We start from the raw sequence: 19872 nt of genomic DNA, 5'->3' as shown, positions 1-19872 counted from the left end.
GACATAGCTTATTATTGCAAAAGCACACACGCCAAACACATATGGAATCATCTCGTTTAGTCACAAAGAAACAAAACTTTTACTGATTGATCTTATGAAATATTTGCTATAATGTGATCCAAGCCAAAATACAAATATCCAGATCATAATAGCACTCTACTAGCCAGCAATCAATAGCATCCAATGCACTGATAAAATGATTTATAGAAATTATTTGTCTAAAGATCTCCAGGATGTGATGTCAGTGTATAAATAGCATGCATACCTGGATGGTCTTCGTTTCGAGTCCATATTGGGAGACTTTGTAGAACCCTAGTTATAGAGGATATAGAGACAGAAACACACATACACACACCCACACACAATCTATTTTAACATCTGTAATTTTCCCTTCATACATATTTAAAAAAATCTAATAAATATAACAGATATAACCAATTCTTTTTTCAGATGTGGTCTGTAATGATTCTTTGCCACACTGTTTACATTACCAAAGGACATTTGGAGAACATATGCAAAACTTAATCAATTTTCATTGCTATAACTCTAAAAACCAAAACTAAAGGGGCACAATAACATATTTTAAAGAAAACCTCAAACCTTTTGCAAACTTTTACCACCAAATACTGTATACAACTGAATAATAATAACCACTGTATGTGATAGTCAAAGTTATGCTTTTGCTAAAAACTTTGGAACTGTGTGCTGAAATCCAAATAATTTTCCCACTAAAGCAACAACAACAACACTGGTAACACTTTAGAATAAGGTTCCATTAGTTAATGTTAGTTAACTACTTTCGTTAACATGAACTAAGCAAGAACAATCCTTCTACAGCATTTATAAGTCTTAGTTCAAGTTAATTTCAACATTTACTAATGCATTATTTAAATCAAAAGTTGTGCTTGTTAACATTAGTTAATGCACTGTGAATTACCATGAACTAACAATGAATAACTGTATTTTCATTAACTAACATTAACGAAGATGAATAAATACAGTAATAAATGTATTATTCATTGTTTGTTCATGTTAATTAATACATTAACTAACATTAACTAATGGAACCTTATTCTAAAGTGTTACCACAACACTTTTTTTTAGTCTTTGGCCAAATTGTCTGATTCTTACCTGATTGTAGTTAGTAGTAGTTGCTGTAGTAGTTGTGGTTGCTGTAGATTCACAGGTTGTGGATACCTGCAGATATAAAGAGAAGATAAAGGGAGAAACAAATTGACTGAATGCTGCAGTTATATTTTTTAACAGCTTTCCTTGCTCTACCTTGTCTGATAGAATTGTGAAAAACTCATTTGTACTTAGAAATTTCAGTTACACAGATATGCAAGGGCTAATTCAACATTAAACATCAAATGTGTCCAATTTCAGTACTGTATGGCCACAAATATTCCACTTTTTTTTTTACTACTGTCTGTAGTGTGAAGGAAACATTTTCTTAATCTTTAATTACTTAACCCAATGAGAAGTGCTGATCAGAATATAAAATAATATTGTTTTTATTAAATAAATGAATATTTATCACTAAAAAGACAACAACATTATTTTTTCTTCTGTGAATGAGAATGACAATCTGTGAACACATGCTAGCTCATCCAACAATGAAAATTTTTTTTCATTTACTCACCCTCAAGTTTTTCTAAAGAAGATTATATTTTAAAGAATGCTGGTAAGCCAAATCAGTTGACAATGAATTCCAAAGTAGGGCAAAAAAAAAAAACAAACAAAAAAAACACTATGGAAGTCATTGGCTACAATCAATTGTTTGGTTTACAAAATTCTTCAAAATATTGTATCTTCTTTTTGTGTAACCTCGCTTGTTGAACTATGACACTGTTTGTAATGATGGGTTTTATTTTATCAACAATAATAAAAACAAAATCTGAATTAAACCTTGTGCACCAATAATTCACTAATAATGTATATTAAATAACAAAATTCTTAAATAATACAATTGTTTTAAATAATATAATCATAGTCACTAAGATTGGGGACTGATAAATTTGAGATGGGAATGTGTTTTAATATGAATAAGTGCTAAACTGCTCATTGCCTCATTTAATCATCAGTATGAACTATAAGTGCATAAATCAAACTCACTAAGACTGCAAACAGTTTCTTTTCCAAACACAATTTCATCCTTGTATGTGGTTACAGAAAAATCATACAGACCACTGAATTTTCTCCAAAGCTTCTTAGTCCTGTCCAGTGCTTGAAGTGGGGTGAAAAAAGTGCCAAGGTCATGGGTTCGATTGCCAGGGGAAGCACAAATCGATAAAAAAACTGATGTGTTCCTTGAATGCAATGTAATTTGCTGTGGTTATCAAATGCATTAATGTATATTGATTACGTCCTGTCATTAAAGTACAAATATAGCTCAAAATAAACATTTAATGGCAAACTGGTGCCATTTAAAAAAAAAAAAAAAAAGGTTAATGGGAATGGAGTCCAGAGAGAACCAAGACAAAACTTCCCTGTCCCTGCAAACCACATATGCAAGTTTGTGTTTGTATGTGTGTGCTTTCTTATAGGATCTTATATATTATACATAATATTATTATTCTTTTTATTACTATTATTGCCTATGAGCTGTCTGAAGTTACTGCATATGTCAAGTCGCATGTCAATGGAGGTTGACAGTTTATTCAAAACAAATTAGATGTCCCTAGAGGTGTCAGGGTTGCAAGGGAGGAACTCAAGTGCAGACAGGGATCGTGTACACACAGGATTTATTTGACAAAAAGGGGAAAACAAAAACCCACGGGGGGGAAAACAGGACTAGGGCAGATACAACAAATACTAAACAGGACTGATCAGACAAGATAAACAAAGACTCAAAACTAGAGAACACTAACTACAAATAACACTCACGGTTATACAGGGACTTCAGAGGTACAATCACAAGTGTAGAACACATAAGTAGTACAATGAACCGACGCAAGACAGAGCACACTAGGAGATCTAAATAGGGGGAACAATTAAGACACGACAGGTGACACAGATAGGGCAATCACGACACGACTAGGATAACAAGGGGGGCGGGGCAAGGGAACGAGACAACACAAGCACATGGCCCAAAGACAAGGCCATGCGCTTGTACACAAAACAAGGGTCTGTCATGATCCTGCCTCAAGACTAGGAAAAATCAAGGACACGAGGGCAGGATCATGACAGAACCCCTCCCTTAAGGAGCGGCTTCCAGACGCTCCTCAAGGGAACATCAAACACGGGACATGACTGACATGACAGACTGGGCACGGGGGAACAACATCAACTGGACACGGGGGGACAACATCTACTGGACACGGGGGGACAACATCTACTGGACACGGGGGGACAACATCTACTGGACACGGGGGGACAACATCTACTGGACACGGGGGGACCACAGGACACGGGGCCACATCAACGGGACACGGGGCCACATCAACGGGACACGGGGCCACATCAACAGGACACGGGGCCACATCAACAGGACACGGGGCCACATCAACAGGACACGGGGCCACATCAACAGGACACGGGGCCACATCAACAGGACACGGGGCCACATCAACAGGACACGGGGCCACATCAACAGGACTCATGACAACATCAGCTGGGCACGGGGAGACAACAGCTGGACACTTAGGACTTCTGGGGACAGGGTCAGGGGACAAAACAGGACTGACGGGGATTTCTAAAATTTGGACAAGACGGGACAAATAATCAGAAAATGCTTTAGCAGCTAGGACAATAGGCATCTCCTTACGAGATGAGACGGACAGTACAAGAGTCTTTGCTGCAGAGTCGGCCGCGGCTCCCTCCTCCGCTCTCACGACTGCAGACTTGAATACGGCTTTCTGTTTTGCCGGCTCGGGCACGCCAGCGCTCCTCGCTGCTGGCTCGGGCACGCTCACCGCTGCTGGCTCGGGCACGCTCACCGCTGCTGGCTCGGGCACGCTCACCGCTGCTGGCTCGGGCACGCTCACCGCTGCTGGCTCGGGCACGCTCACCGCTGCTGGCTCGGGCACGCTCACCGCTGCTGGCTCGGGCACGCCAGCTCTCGACGCTGCTGGCACGGGCACGCCAGCTCTCGACGCTGCTGGCACGGGCACGCCAGCTCTCGACGCTGCTGGCACGGGCACGCCAGCTCTCGACGCTGCTGGCACGGGCACGCCAGCTCTCGACGCTGCTGGCACGGGCACGCCAGCTCTCGACGCTGCTGGCACGGGCACGCCAGCTCTCGACGCTGCTGGCACGGGCACGCCAGCTCTCGACGCTGCTGGCACGGGCACGCCAGCTCTCGACGCTGCTGGCACGGGCACGCCAGCTCTCGACGCTGCTGGCACGGGCACGCCAGCTCTCAACGTTGCTGGCACGGGCATCCAGCATTGCCTCCTGTCTGCTGAGTTCCATTGTGGTCGGTTCATTCTGTCAGGGTTGCAAGGGAGGAACTCAAGTGCAGACAGGGATCGTGTACACACAGGATTTATTTGACAAAAAGGGGAAAACAAAAACCCACGAGGGGGAAAACAGGACTAGGGCAGATACAACAAATACTAAACAGGACTGATCAGACAAGATAAACAAAGACTCAAAACTAGAGAACACTAACTACAAATAACACTCACGGTTATACAGGGACTTCAGAGGTACAATCACAAGTGTAGAACACATAAGTAGTACAATGAACCGACGCAAGACAGAGCACACTAGTAGATCTAAATAGGGGGAACAATTAAGACACGACAGGTGACACAGATAGGGCAATCACGACACGACTAGGATAACAAGGGGGGCGGGGCAAGGGAACGAGACAACACAAGCACATGGCCCAAAGACAAGGCCATGCGCTTGTACACAAAACAAGGGTCTGTCATGATCCTGCCTCAAGACTAGGAAAAATCAAGGACACGAGGGCAGGATCATGACAAGAGGTCCCTTTTCTAGAAGTCACTGCACATGTGGATGGCACATAATAGTTATCTTTACCAAAGAAAATAATTGTTGCACATATTTCTTTAATCACAGGAGGGAGTTAGAACCCATGGTGAATGACCAGAAAAATGTGTTACGGGCCTTTGTCCGATTCTGGACTGGGGCAGAGAGGCTGGGTGTTCAAGGTATAGGCATTAAAGCTGCGGTAGGGATCTTTTGACGCTCTAGAGGTTAATAAACAAAACTGCTTGCGTCTTGCGGAAGAACATCGTAGCAGGAACTACTTCTCTCCGTTTATGTCTATGAAGAATCACAAAGGTACTGGGTTACTCCACCGCGGTACCCCCGAAGCAATCTAAAATAGTCCGAATATAAACACTTATTATAGGTGCACACTAGTGATTCAGGACAAGCCAAAAACACGGTTTGGAAAATGGATTCATGGTGTACTCGCTTATTATATACATTTTTCTACATTTTGAACACAGACAAAGTTACGGACCGCAGCTCTGATTGGTTATTTTTTACCGGGAGCGATGGAGTTTCTGCAAATGGCAATAGGACCACTGGGAGGAGCCAGAGGAGCTTGATTTTTTACACAGATTATCTGTGTCATATTCTACTGTCAGGACATAATGACAGGTTTAATAAATATGTAAAAAATATTTTTTTTTGCAAAAGTTCCCTACAGCACCTTTAAGGTAATTTTTAATCGTTGTCTGGATGAACCCCTATCGCAGTGGGATATGGAACTGATGAAGTGTCTGGATTTCTGGAACTTCTCCAGATATTTGCAGCTCCAGAAGGAGGGTAAAGTTAATCACCAGAGTCCATCTGCAAGGACCGTCCCTCCCATACTTCACTCATCTAATCAAGCCCAGCACTATCATCTATTCATCTATATCATCTATAGCTGTCATCCATTCCCACACTAAAGCGGAGGAAGAGAAGGAAGAGGGCAGCAAAGTCGACTTCGGTGATCTCAAGTCAGGTGGTCCAGGATGACCTGACACCGATGGTCCAGGGTCTGGTGGTTCTGGAGGACCCAACTCTGGTGGTCTCGATGCCGGTGGTCCTGGAGGACCCGACTCAGGTGGTCTCAAGTTCAGTGGTCCTGGAGTACCTGACTCTGGTGGTCCCAAGTCCAGTGGTCTTGGAGGACCGAACCCTGGTGGTAACTGAATATACTGAACAGTCCACACTTTTTGTCTCTCCCAGGAACCTTGCCCTGCTGGCTCCTCCCAGGATCATTGCCCTGCTGGCTCAACCTAAGCTTTCTGTTTTGCTGGTCCCATGTATTTTTCCTGCTTTGTTGACCCAGGAGCCTTAGAGGTTGTTCCAGTCAGGGAATCTTCAGAGTCCAATCCAGAACCCGGTGCCCTCAAACTCTCGAGTCATCCCGTGTCACAACCATGCAGCCTGATTCCCAATGACAGAAGCCCTACATGGATTGTGGCTTCTCCTGGTTTGAAAATACTGCCTAGGATGTACTGACATCCATGAATTTTACATTTTTTCTTTCGTTTTTGGTACAACACTGAATGAGTGTCAGGAAGCAAAGGAAAAGGGGATTTCAGGTTTTTAAATGAAGGTAGCTTTCCCCTTTTCTGATTCACAACTGTGTTCAGATTTATCAAGGTTTGATATTATTGATGGATTTTGTGTGCGTGTCGGATCTCTATCCAGTTCAAATATGTTGAATGGAGAACAACATTTGACAACTGCAGCAGAAGGGAAGATTTTCATATTACATTTCAATGTTCCTCTCATAATACATTACACAAGCTTTTGCACTAGTGGATGGATTGCATGGACAACTTAAAAGTTTACAAAAGCCTTATTCTTCACCTACTGTTTTTACTAGATACAAGTCTGCTATTTTTAAACAATTCATTGAAAAAATTAACACAGCAAATAACACATTATATTAGTAATTTACTCAAAACAAAGACATACCAATAAAACACACTAGACATTAAAATATTTTATTATTGCCTTAAAATAAAATGTGTGTTGAGTATCATGACAAGAACACGTTCATAATACAAACACTTCACATCTACCAAATCTATAATATTAATCTATCAAATGTTAATTTTCAAGGATTTCTAAAATATGTCCATATTCCTGGTAGCACTGCTCCTTTTTCCATGTAGAACAATCTTTCTGATAAAGAATATATGCGCACCTCTCTTTCTCTATACACAACAACAGCTGACCAATATTTATGACATGTTTATAATACTCAGTGGTGCATGTGACAATAGGGCTGCAACAAACAATTATTTTGATAATCTATTAATCTAACGATAATTATAACGATTAATCGACGAATCATCGATTATTTCACTGATTAATCAGTAGAATTTAATTGATTATTCAGCTCTTGCAATTAGTTAAAAATACCAGAATACAAAAATATTTATAATAAAACTATTTTTTATTGTCGTCACTGTCGATAATGTCGACTAATCGTTTCAGCCCTATGTGAAAATGAACTGTAGTGGGGCCCCATACAGCTTGACTTCATACAGATCTCTATATCCTTTTTATCTAGCAGTTGAAGAGAAATATTAGGTTGATCTATATGTTTACAGACCTCAACATTTACACTAAACCTATCACAGTTTTGGTTACATGTTCTGTATTTTCTTCTATTCTCTATACAATGTTTAAATGTTTTTACATTTTTAAAGGATTAGTTCAACCAATAATCAAAATTATGTAGTTAATAACTCACCTTCATGTCGTTCCATACCCGTTTTATCCTCAGAACACAGTTTAATATATTTTAGACTTAGTCAGAGAGCTCTCAGTCCATCCATTGAAACTGTGTCTACGGTCTACTGTCCATGTCCAGAAAGGTAAGAAAAACAGTATCAAAGTAGTCCATGTGACATCAGAGGGTCAGTTAGAATTTTTTGAAGCATTGAAAATACATTTTGGTCCAAAAATAGCAAAAACGATGACTTTATTCAGCATAGTCTTCTCTTCCGTGTCTGTTGTGAGTTCAAAACAAAGCAGTTTGTGATATCCAGTTTATGAAAGAATCATTCGATGTAACTGGATATTTTTGAACCAGTTCACCAAATGGAACTGAATCGTTTTAAATGGTTCTCGTCTCCAATACGCATTAATCCACAAATGACTTAAGCTGTTAACTTTTTTAGTGTGGCTGACACTCCCTCTGAGTTCAAACAAACAATATCCCGGCTCAAACAGTACACTGACTGAACTGCTGTGAAGAGAGAACTGAAGATGAACACCGAGCCGAGGATTACATTTTTGTTGAATGATTTTTGCAAACAATTAGGAATTACACAGAATAATCATCATACATTTTATTATGGCACAACAGATACATTTTGGAAAAGTTATTATATGACACATTTTAAGGACTCTTATTTATGTAAAATAAAAATATTATAAAAATGCTTAGTTGTTGTAGGCTCATTTGGAGTATAACCCTCAGGTAAATCATTACGACAAACACTAACCATTACACAATCAATTATTTTGCATATTAACAATAGTAATAAAAACGACAATATACTAAGCATAATGTCATTCTATGCTAAAACATAACTTTTTGAAAATCATTTATGTTTCAGTGACAACGCACTAATATTTTCAGAATTGCTTTAACGCAAAACAGGAAACTCATGAATAATAATGTATGCTCCGCGTGAAACCATTTATCTCAGAAACCGAAAATTTCAGAACACTGTCAACACCGCGATGACGTCATATTTTCTGTGCTCACCAAACGAACTTGCGGACGCGTCGAATATAAATCAGCCTTGGGACTTAGGGGGCCGATGGTCGGCTAGCCTGGGTTCGTCTTTGGGAGAAAAATGAACTGATTTTGATGTATTTATTTATTTATTTTTATTTATGTTTTTGATTTATTTTATTTACATTTAAGTGTGCATACTTCTAACATGTTTGGTTGGTAAAATAAATGTTGTAAATTCAAATCAGAGTGTCTTCCTTGTCTGAAATGGATGTATTCATGAGTCTATAAGGTAACAGTAATATAATAAAATAACCTTGTTTGAAATGGGTTTGGCTAAAAGAAAATGTTGGTTTCGTCTATACTACTAGGTATTTGTACTATATTGACTGGGTTAAATATAATTGTATTACTAAAAAGAGACTAAAATACAATTTTAATGTCATCAGTTTTCGTCAAAGAAAACTAGATTAAAATGTCATCAGTTTTTGTAAACTAAAACTAGACAAAAATAGCCATGGATAATCCTGACTAAAATGAGACTAAAATGCTCAGACTTTTAGTTGACTGAAACTTGACTAGACTAAAAAGAGAATGAGCATGAATAAACTAATAAAAACTCAAATGTCAGCTTCACACAAAGACTAGACTAAAATTAAAACAGGCTGCCAAAAACAACACTACATTCAAGTGGGATTCTAACACACATGCACACACAGAGGTTAGTGAAGGTCATTGAAATAAAAAGCATATACTGTATAAAATCCATCAAGTCAAAATATATCATGATACACAGTTAGAGAATACTAAGACATCCTTCTTTGAGAAAAGAAAGAAAGAAAGAAAGAAAGAAAGAAAGAAAGAAAGAAAGAAAGAAAGAAAGAAAGTTCCATAATTTACCTTTACCTCACATTTTTTATGGCAGGACAACTTGCACTCTGCAGGAAAAGCAAAGAAAATGCATTAAATGTAATCATACATCATACATTCAAGATTCAATATACAATCATTTATTTTTACTGTACCAATCTACTATAAAAGGTCTTTGTATGGATAATCTTATCACTTTTTTTGTTTGTCTGTTCTTTTTAGTAAAATATCCTTTTACTCATATTTACACTTTATGTGAATAGCATGTAACTATTTGTACTTAATGCAAACAAGATGCTATTTGTTGCTATGTATGTTTGGTGCAAACAGTGTCTACCACTATTTAGACTGTAACACTAAATAGCATATCCCTTGCAAAAACGTTTTTTGTTTGTTTTTTTTCTCGGATAATTTATTGATAATTTGCGGCAAATTTGCAGCAACCTAAAATCTGTGAATTTCTCTGAAGTGAGGTACTTTTATTTTATAATAAATTATATAAATAAAAGAAAAATATGAAAATAGCATGAAATTTATGTCATAATGTCAATAGATATGACTGAAGTTCTGGTAATGTGACAGATCTTCAGATCTACATGAATCATGTAATTGAATTATTTTTTCTAAATCAAATTTGTTAAGAAACAAATACAAAGTATCTATCTGTTTGTCTGTCTAGGCACCAAGCCTGTGATAATAAATCTGAATTGTTAATCCTATTGATCTTTCATTCAAAAAATTCACAAAAATGTAAACTTTCATTTGAAGTAAAACCTTATGAAATAAATGTTTTTACCTAAAACACACTGGCCACAATGAAATATTTTTTTGTGACCTTCTTTTCCCAAGATTACAACAAAGTATTTTTGTATAATGTCTGATGAATTTACAGAACACCTGACAAAAGATCAGAGGCCACTCCTCCTTACAGATTCTTTCCAGATACTTCAGTTTCCCAAGTACTGAAGTTGATATACTCTCCTCTGAAGTGTAGGTCAGGGAACTGAGATGGCCATGGCAGAACCTTATTATGGTTGATTTTGATAAATTTTCATGATGTTTGTTTTGGATTGTCCTGATGTAGTCACCATGGTGTGCTACAAATTGTAAATATAAATGTAAATATACTTCAGAGATGTTTACTCATATACATTTCTAGGGATACCAATATTTATGGCCATCATGTATTAGAGAAAACATTTATTTCATCATGTGACACCCCTCTCATTTGTTTTACTTGTTGAATTGCTTGTTTGATTTGTGTGTGTGTTTGTGTGTGTGTGTTTTAATGAAATATCAAAAGAAAAAACAATACAGATACACAGCCTTTTATGATTATATTTATCAAAGGTGCCAATAATTCTGACCATGGCTGAATATATCAGTTAACTCTTGAATCATATTTAATCTGTGTCCATCTTTTCTTTCCTATACTTTATATTTACTTTGATGTAGAAGTAGTGAGGCTTTTATTTTAAAGAAATACTTCACCCCAAAATGAAAATTTGTCATTTATTATTTACCCCCAAGTTGTTCCAAACCCGTAAAAGGTTTGTTCATCTTCAGAACAAAATTTAAGATATTTTGAAAGAAAACAGGGAGGCTTATGACTGTCCCATAGACTGCCAAGTAAGTAACACTGTAAACGTCCAGAAAAGTATGAAAGACGTCATCAGAATGGTCCCTCTGCCATCAGTGGTTCAACCATAACCTTATGAAGCGATGAGAATACGTTTAGTACACGAAGAAAACAAAAATAATGACTTTATTCAACAATTCCTCTCCTCTGTTTCTCTCCACATCACCGTAGTGCCATTATGGAGAATACACCCATACACTCAGCATACACTCTTCTGAGTCAGCCGTGCCACAAGGCTGCGCGGTTTTATTTCAAATCAAAGCATATATGTGAAAAACATATCCTTTTGGCACCAATGATACAGAAGAGCATAGCTGCCTGTGTATTCTCCAAAATGGCGCTATGTTGATGCGGAGAGAAACAGAGGAGAGGAATTGTTGAATAAAGTCATTTTTTTTTTCTTTGTGTAAAAAAAATAAATATTCTCGCTTCATATTGTTACAGTTGAACTACTGATGGCAGATGGATTATTTTGATGACGTCTTTCATATTTTTCTGGACTTTGACAGTGTAACTTGCTTGGCAGTTAAAAGCTTCCGAGTTTTCATCCAAAATATCTTAAATTGTGTTAAGAATTACGCTTTTATGGGTTAGGAATGACATGGGGGTAAGTGATTAATGACAACATTTTCATTTTGCGGTGGAGTATACCTTTAATGTAAGTATATATGCTGTCTGCTGATGATGTTAGATGTGATTAGATGAATAGCCATGCTCATATTATGTATCAGCTGTATATATAGATTGTTTAGAAACTCATTTATTTACCAGTTGATCCTGAAAGAGAATTAAGCCTGCCCCTGATACTGAAGTCATTGGCAGTCTTAAAAACATGGCTTGTAACAAATCTTGAGAGGTTCCAGCATGAAGGCCCAGGCTTCACCATTCACAAACTCATGGAGGGACTTTAAGAATCATGTGATCTGTATGACAAGACATCAACAGCATTTAAGTTAAAATTAATAAAGTCTGAGCAATGAAATGAATCACACATGCCTAATGTTCTGTCACCCCATGATACAGTTTAGTTTCACTCTCTTTTTCAGTTCATTTTCAGATAATCTGAAAATGAAAGACGTGGAATTCAACAAAGAAGTGAACTTATGCCTGTAGGGGAGTAGTCATGCTTAATAGGATATGTGAATAGAAAACAAGTAAATGAATGCATTTATAGTATTTAATGGTTAAGTGTAAAATAATATATATGTATATTTGAATGATATATGAATAAAATGATATAGAATTTAAATATTCATAATATTTAATATTGATCAGTTGAATTTGTTATATCAGAGTTCATGTTTTTGTGTAAATTTATTTCTCGCAGTTCTATATGTTGAAGATAAATAATTTTAGAAATACCACACACAATGTTGAGATTTGTACTGTATTAGAATATGTATTCATGTCAAGAGATAATTGAAGGGTTGGATATATAAATACCTTGAATTTGCATTAAAAAAAGCATCTGAACTGCACTCATGTTCACCACAGGCTTGCCACAAATGTCTGCTGCAAATTTTCTACAAACTTTTAGCCACTAAGCTCATTTGCATGTTGCAATGTGTTGTGATTGCCACAGGAGTTTGCCAGACACTATATTTTTGCAAGGGATAGCTTCACATCCTGACTAAAAGAGAGAGAGAGAGAGAGAGAGAGAGATGGGGGGGGGGGGGGGGGACTGGTTACAACACTGACACTTCTAGAACTGAAAAATTAAGTGTGGATTATCCCAAGTTTATGTGTTAAAAATTATGTGTTAAAACTGTGAAGTCAAACTGTTAACCAAGGGAAAGAAGATGGCTAGTCAGTCAGATAAATATTAGTGTTGCAGCAAGATGTACAGCAATTTTGTTCAGTTAGAATTAAGATGCAAATGATAAATATGTTAAGTAATATGTTGTAAATGTGTTATAAATTAAAACAGGACTACAAGAGAAAAATCAACAGAAATGCACTGAGAGAGGCTGGTCTGTGGAATAAGTGACAACAACAATGAGCACAAATTTATTGTACGAAAAAGAAAAATGGAGACAACCAACAAAAAGGTGAGGAATTTGCAGGCCCAACCTATGCATATTAAAAAACTGTCAACAGGAAAGGCTGCAAAAAGGCAGTGCACAAAACAGAAACAAAGAAAGTGCAAACAGCACATCTTATACAAAGGAAACCCACTCACAAATGAAGTGAGAATAATATGTTACTAACAATATTCAGAACAAACTGTAATAATAGAGCCAAAGATTTACTCAGAACGGGCAGCACCCATAGTCCCCGTACTAAATCCTGACAATTGAGTTAGACTACACGTTGACCTGTGCCCATTTGCATGAAACTCCTTAAGTGAGGGTTTCCCTGAGGGCGAAAAAATCACTGAGGTAAGGGATTTCATTAAGAGCGTTGCAAGAAACCTCTTAACTGTCACCCTTACCTAAGTGTTTATACAAAGTATTTCACAGTAATTTCTGACAACAAATGACAAAGATCGCCGCGGTTGCTATAGTTACTACCTCTAACAGTAAACAGAGCATAACGAACCACAAAGACAAACCCTTGCTAAAATCACTCTTGTATTAATATATTTGTTCTATGGAGAGTACAAACATAACAGAAAACAAAAAACGTAAACCAAACTGGACAGAGGACGAAAAGGCAATTATTTAAGAAAAATTCACAAAAAGAAAAAAACATTCTCCAAAGCCGCTATAAAACATAGTGGTGAGTTCAAGAAAAGAAATAGCAAACAATAATAAAGAATCCGGAAAAACAGGTGAGTAAAGTTTATACTAGTGCCTGATAAATTGTATCAAAAAGGTATCGCGATTGGTATGTGTAACGCAGAGGCTGAGGCAGTATGTGAATCCATTTGCAGGAGATTATTAAAGGAAGATCTTACAATCAGAGTCATATAACCAGGCAGAGTGTCAAAACCGTAAGGGCAGTCGATCTTTCAACATACACAGGGGTTATCCAGTAGACAGAGACAAATAGGCAGGCGAACAGGTCAAACACAAACATCAGTCCAATCAAGCAATAAATCCAAAGGGGCAATCCAACAGATGTGAACGAGGTAACAGGCAGAATCGTGATAAAACCGGCAGTCAGAATACTCACAAGGAAAACACTTGGTAAGGCAGGTTAACTGGCAATACTTCGCAGTGAAGTGACATGCTAGCATATGTTAAATAGTCCCAAACAGGAAATGACTGTAGAAGCAGAGGGAGTGGTGAACAGTCAATACTTCGGTGAGGGCTCCCTCTGCTGGTGTGGCGTTACAGAATCCCCCCTCCCTAGGAGTGCCTCCTGGCACTCGGCACGGACGTCCCTGTGGTCGTGGCGCTGGTTGACTATCCAGAATTTCGCTGGCGGCTACCCATGACCTCTCCTCAGGTCCATAGCCCTCCCAGTCCAAAAAATATTGGAGCTGACCCCCTCTCCTCCTCGAGTCCAGTAATTCCTTGACCGTGTAGGCCGGAGCACCATCAATGTCCAGTGGCGGTGGTGGCTCTTGAGCCTCATGATTGGGGTCAGCATCCGTGTTGACCGGTTTCAGCAGTGAGACATGGAAGGAGGGAGAAATACGGTAGTTAGCAGGAAGCTCTAATTGGTACGTGACTTCATTGATTCTTCGTAGAATTTTGAAAAGGCCAACGTACCATGGGCTGAGCTTCCTGCTTGGTAGCCGCAACTTGAGATCCCGTGTTGAGAGCCAGACCCATTGTCCTGGTTGGTAGGATGGATGTGGTCGACGTCGCTTGTTAGCCTGGAGTTCCTGTACTCTGACAGCTCGTTGTAGGCGGACATGAGCTCTGTCCCACACCCTCTCGCTCCGACGAATCCAGTCATCCATTGCTGTTCTCTGCTGCAATAGTACCGTAAGTATCTGCCTAGTTCCTGATTCAAGCGTTCCACCTGACCATTGGCTTGGGGACGATAACCAGAAGTGAGACTGACGTTGATATCCAGCTGTTTGCAGAATGCTCTCCATACTTGGGATGTAAACTGGGTACCTCTGTCACTGACTATATCCTCCGGGAATCCATAGTTCCTGAACACGTGGTGGAACATAGCTTGTGCCGTCTCCATGGCGGTGGGGAGTCCTTTCAAGGGGACTAACCGGCAGGACATGGAGAATCTGTCAGTGATAACAAGGATTGTTGTGAAACCATGGGACAGCGGTAAGTCAGTAACAAAGTCTATTGAGAGATGAGACCAGGGACGTTGTGGAATGGGCAGAGGTTGCTGGAGTCCAGAGGGTAATTCCTTTGGGGTCTTAGATTGAGCACAAATCTGAAAAGCTTTGACGAGATTAGTGACGTCCTTGGACATTGAAGGCCACCAGAATGAGTTACGTACCAGGTGTAGAGTGCGAGAGATACCTAGGTGGCCAGAGCTGACTAAGGAATGGACCCACTGAATGACTCTGGGGCGCAGACTTTGTGGAACGTAATGGAGGTTAGGAGGGGCAGTTGGTAGGAGCTGGATCTTGGATCTGTTCCCATTGAATCTCCTCCATGATATCCCAAGTAATTGGGGCAATGATTACTGAGGAAGGAAGAATGTATTCTGTGGTTTTGTTGTCAATGAGGAGATCATACTGCCTGGATAGAGCATCTGCCTCACTGTTTTTGCTTCCTGGGCGATAAGTCACTGAGAACTTGAAGCGAGTGAAGAAGAGGGACCATCGAGCTTGGCGAGGGTTGAGTCGTTTTGCACCTTTAATGTACTCCAGGTTTTTATGATCAGTAATCACTTGGAACGGGTGGACTGCTCCCTCGAGCCAGTGCCTCCATTGCTCTATTGCTGCTTTCATAGACAGGAGTTCCTTATTCCCTACATCATAGTTTTGTTCAGCTGCCGTTAACTTCCTGGAAAAGAATGCACAAGGGTACAGTTTACCCAATTGACCATGGCGCTGAGAGAGTACGGCTCCAATGCCTGAGTCCGAGGCATCTACTTCCACGATGAATGGTAAGTTGGAGTCAGGATGCTTGAGGATAGGAGCCGTGGTAAATGTAACTTTTAATACATTGAATGCTTGACTAGCCTCCTCACTCCACCTGAGCTTGGAAGGTTTCCCCTTGAGAAGTGATGTCAATTGTGCTGCAACCATGCTGTAGTTTCTAATGAACCTTCGGTAAAAGTTAGCAAATCCCAGCAATCTCTGAAGTTCCTTGATAGTGGAAGGTTGGGGCCACTCCGTTACTGCCTTGACCTTGGCAGTCCATCTTAACACCTTGATGACTAATGTGATAACCCAGAAATGATGTCTGCTTGATGTGAAACTCACATTTCTCTGCCTTGATGTACAGGTGATTTTTCAGGAGCCGAGTGAGGACGATCTTGACATGGTTAACGTGTTCTGCCTCAGACGTGGAGTAGATGAATGAATGAATGTCATTGGAAGTGACAGGAAATGACTGTAGAAGCAGAAGGAGTGGTGAACAGTCAATACTCCGGTGAGGGCTCCCTCTGCTGGCGTGGCGTTACAGTATGGAACAATGTTATTGTTTTGTTGTGTAAAAGAGGAGGGCCACCGCCACAAGACCTATCTGACACAGTGAAATTGGTACAAGGTGCAAATTAGCGCTACAACCTAAATTACATACATATGTATAAATTGCATTTTTTGCGTGCAGTTTGTAAAACATATTTTGTTTTCGTAAGTGGTTATTATAATAATAATAATGATAATACTTTTCAGCCTACCAACTCATAACTGGGAAGATGTTCGAGTGACAAGCCACATTCCCAGTAATACAGCCCCAAGGTAGTGACATCTAGGTTATTAGATTTTATATATATATAACATTGTATAACTGTTCGTTCAATACTACAGTAACTGTGAGGTAACTAACTGGTTATTTGTTTTGTTTTCAGATGTTCGTTTGAGGAAAGAGGATTGGAAACCACCAAGGCTACATCAGGGCTGGCTGAACTTCAATGAGAAGTTATTTTGCTGCAGAAAAGAAAAGCAGAGTTGGAAATTTCTAAAATAGAAATGGAAAAGGAAAACTTGAATATGCAGAATATAGTTCTGCAATACAAAATTAACAAACTTGCTCGAGATGGATTAATAACTATACAACCAGTAGGGGAAGAGTAACACAAACGTTGATTGTGCTTATTATTCAAATGATTTCTAATATACAAATATTTAATAACTACATAACAATACTATACAATAACAATACCCAGGGGCGGACTGGCCATCGGGAGCACCAGGACATTTCCTGGTGGCCTGACGGTCATTCTGGCCTGCCGGCTGCCGCTGTGCAGTCAATCAGCCTGACATGCAATAGGCTGGTATGCAGCTGCGAATTAATTGATGGACTTATGAATCTACGAATCAGGTGATCGGGGAGTGAAAATGACACCACCACACGACTAAACATCAGCGAAGCACTGCCTAATTGGCTATATCCAGATGCAGGCTTTATCTTAGAAAATCACGCAAAAAAAAAAGGCGTAAACGCAAAGGAGGAGCAGAGAGAAAAAGGAGAAAAGGAGAAAGGCCCTGGCCACAGACGCAGCAAGTTGTTGCAAAATCCCAACCATATTCGCCAGTATGGGAGCAGGGCGGTCAGAATTACATTTATATTTACTAGGGATGGGACAGTTCACTGAAAAAAAAAAAAAAACGTTCAGTTCTCCACACACGGTTCGGCACACGCTGGGAAATCTGTAATATGTTTTACTATAAATAGCACGTAAAACAAACAGGGTTCAGATAATATATGTTTCTGTTGATGGATGAGCATTCTGGGTTCCCAGACATTACAACAATAGCATTGAAAGAAAAAAAAAACCCTGTACAAACCATTCACTCTTGTTCAATACTAATACGAACACTGGATCAGTGCATTCTCTTAAAGTGACAGTCTTTATATTAATTGAACAGCAACAACAAATAAATCACTCACTGATCTTGAGTGAAAAGCTTTTGTAACTTTAATAAAGAATAATCTTTAATTTATAGTCAAAAATGCAATGCTGTTTTACATTTGATTACTTTATTCATTTTCTGTACCTAAACTGATGCTAGACCTCCCTAAAAAAGCCTGAAAGTAAGTTTATTTTATTTGTATCTTTACTCTATTGTATTTATTTGTGCTGTTGCTTGTTGTTAGAATATTCTTAACAATATGATAAATTAAGTTTTCAAAAATATTTTTTTGAAAGTTTAGTTTTTCCATAAACATAGCACATATATGGTACCGAAACCGTGATTCTAATACCGTAAACAAACCAAACTGTGAAAAAGTTGAACTGTTCCACATTAATATTTACATAATCATTTGGCAGATGGATGCTTTCATTCAAAGCGACTTACAATAGATACATTCTATTATAAAAAATATATATATTACACATATATATAATGATAGAAGTTTTAAAAGAGCATCTTAATGACAAACTAGCACACTGTTTTACATATGGGGATGAATAATTTTTCTAGTGGCAAACAGCAAAATGACCAGAAATGTTGATTTTCATTTCTAGCTTACTATATGTAGCCTATTGTACAATGCTTATTTATTTATTTTGACGGTGACGAAGGAAACATTAGCACTAGTGCTGCAAGTGCTCATGCTGTTGAAAAAGACAGTTCAGCTTTTGAGTCAGAGCAGTCAATTCATGTGCAGCAACAGAGGTGGCCTGGGGTGGAGTCAAATTCCCGGCCTGATTTACTGTCCCAGTCCGCCACTGACAATACCTAATGTGATTTGCTTACTGTAAATGTTTTATGGCTGTTTTATGTATATATTAGAGTCTTGAGTAGAGAATAAAGTATATAGAATAATGTTTTGATTTTACTTATTTTTAATTATAAATGCACTGCTTTATACAGTATCTAAACACTATTATAGCCTACAGTTTTACATATTCTAGCTCACATTAGGATTTTTTTTGCAAAAGCACATCTCGGATAGCATGTCCCTCTGTTGTCAGATCCTCCATGATATGATTTGGCTGCACTACGATTTCAGGTTCAGTGTAGTCATCCATGAGCACACTTAAGTCTTTAGATATTTTAAAGAGGACAACGCATGCAATGATACCTCTCCCTAAAACCCTGGTTCTAGACGTAGCTCCCCGTGAAGACAGTGAAATCTCCTTTTAAGCTGCCCAATCTTTCTTTCAATGATTACTCTAGTTTTTGTTAGAGCAGTGTTGTATCTTTCCTGCAATAGGAAAACTATTCAGTTTTACTTTTACTAATTGTATGCTTATTTATTTATCCATAAACAACTAAATAAATTTTGCCTGTGCATCTCCTACTGGATTCCTGAAAGGTGTCATCAGCCATGAATGACAGGGATAACCACTGTCCCCCAAAAGTAGCTAAGCCCCTGTGTGATCCATTCTCAAAACTGCGATAAATGTTACTCTCTGATAACACGCGTGCACGCGTCATGGGTACTCCCAGGCCACTAAGCGGTAACATTTGTTATTTTGCAGTCTGGATCACATATTAGCTGATAGCTGTCTGGATAACATATTAGCTGATAGCTAACTTAAAAAAAATCCTCCTCGTCTTTGAAATGAAATTGTATGTATTTGTCAATTTGGTGACACAGGGCTAAGGCCACTCGATGTACAGTTCTGCAGACAGTAGATTGGTGTACTTTAAAGACGTCGGCAATGACAGAATGAAAAGTACCGCAAGCAAAAAACCGCAAGGCAATTAAAA

General features: G+C 38.8%; 1 protein-coding gene across 8 annotated transcripts in view; it reads right to left on the bottom strand.

The window, feature by feature from the left end:
• LOC113050734 (tensin-1-like) overlaps positions 1-19872 on the bottom strand; it is a 108521-nt gene that overhangs the window by 33016 nt on the left and 55633 nt on the right. For 4 of the 8 annotated variants that reach the window (XM_026213995.1, XM_026213998.1, XM_026213999.1 and 1 more), the window contains exons 3-5: positions 9569-9606; positions 1132-1197; positions 266-312 (exon numbers count right to left, since the gene is read on the bottom strand). In XM_026213995.1, coding sequence (XP_026069780.1) covers positions 266-312; positions 1132-1197; positions 9569-9606 — 151 coding nt within the window. Of the gene's footprint in view, positions 1-265; positions 313-1131; positions 1198-9568; positions 9607-11945; positions 12101-19872 lie in introns of all 8 variants that reach the window. The other 4 variants (XM_026214000.1, XM_026214001.1, XM_026213997.1 and 1 more) reach the window with 4 other exon arrangements.

This window comes from Carassius auratus, chromosome 31, assembly GCF_003368295.1.
Source record: "Carassius auratus strain Wakin chromosome 31, ASM336829v1, whole genome shotgun sequence".
NCBI classification, from domain to species: Eukaryota; Metazoa; Chordata; class Actinopteri; order Cypriniformes; family Cyprinidae; genus Carassius; species Carassius auratus.
The sequence above is the reverse complement of the archived record's forward strand: the minus strand, read 5'-3'. Positions and strand labels throughout refer to the sequence as shown.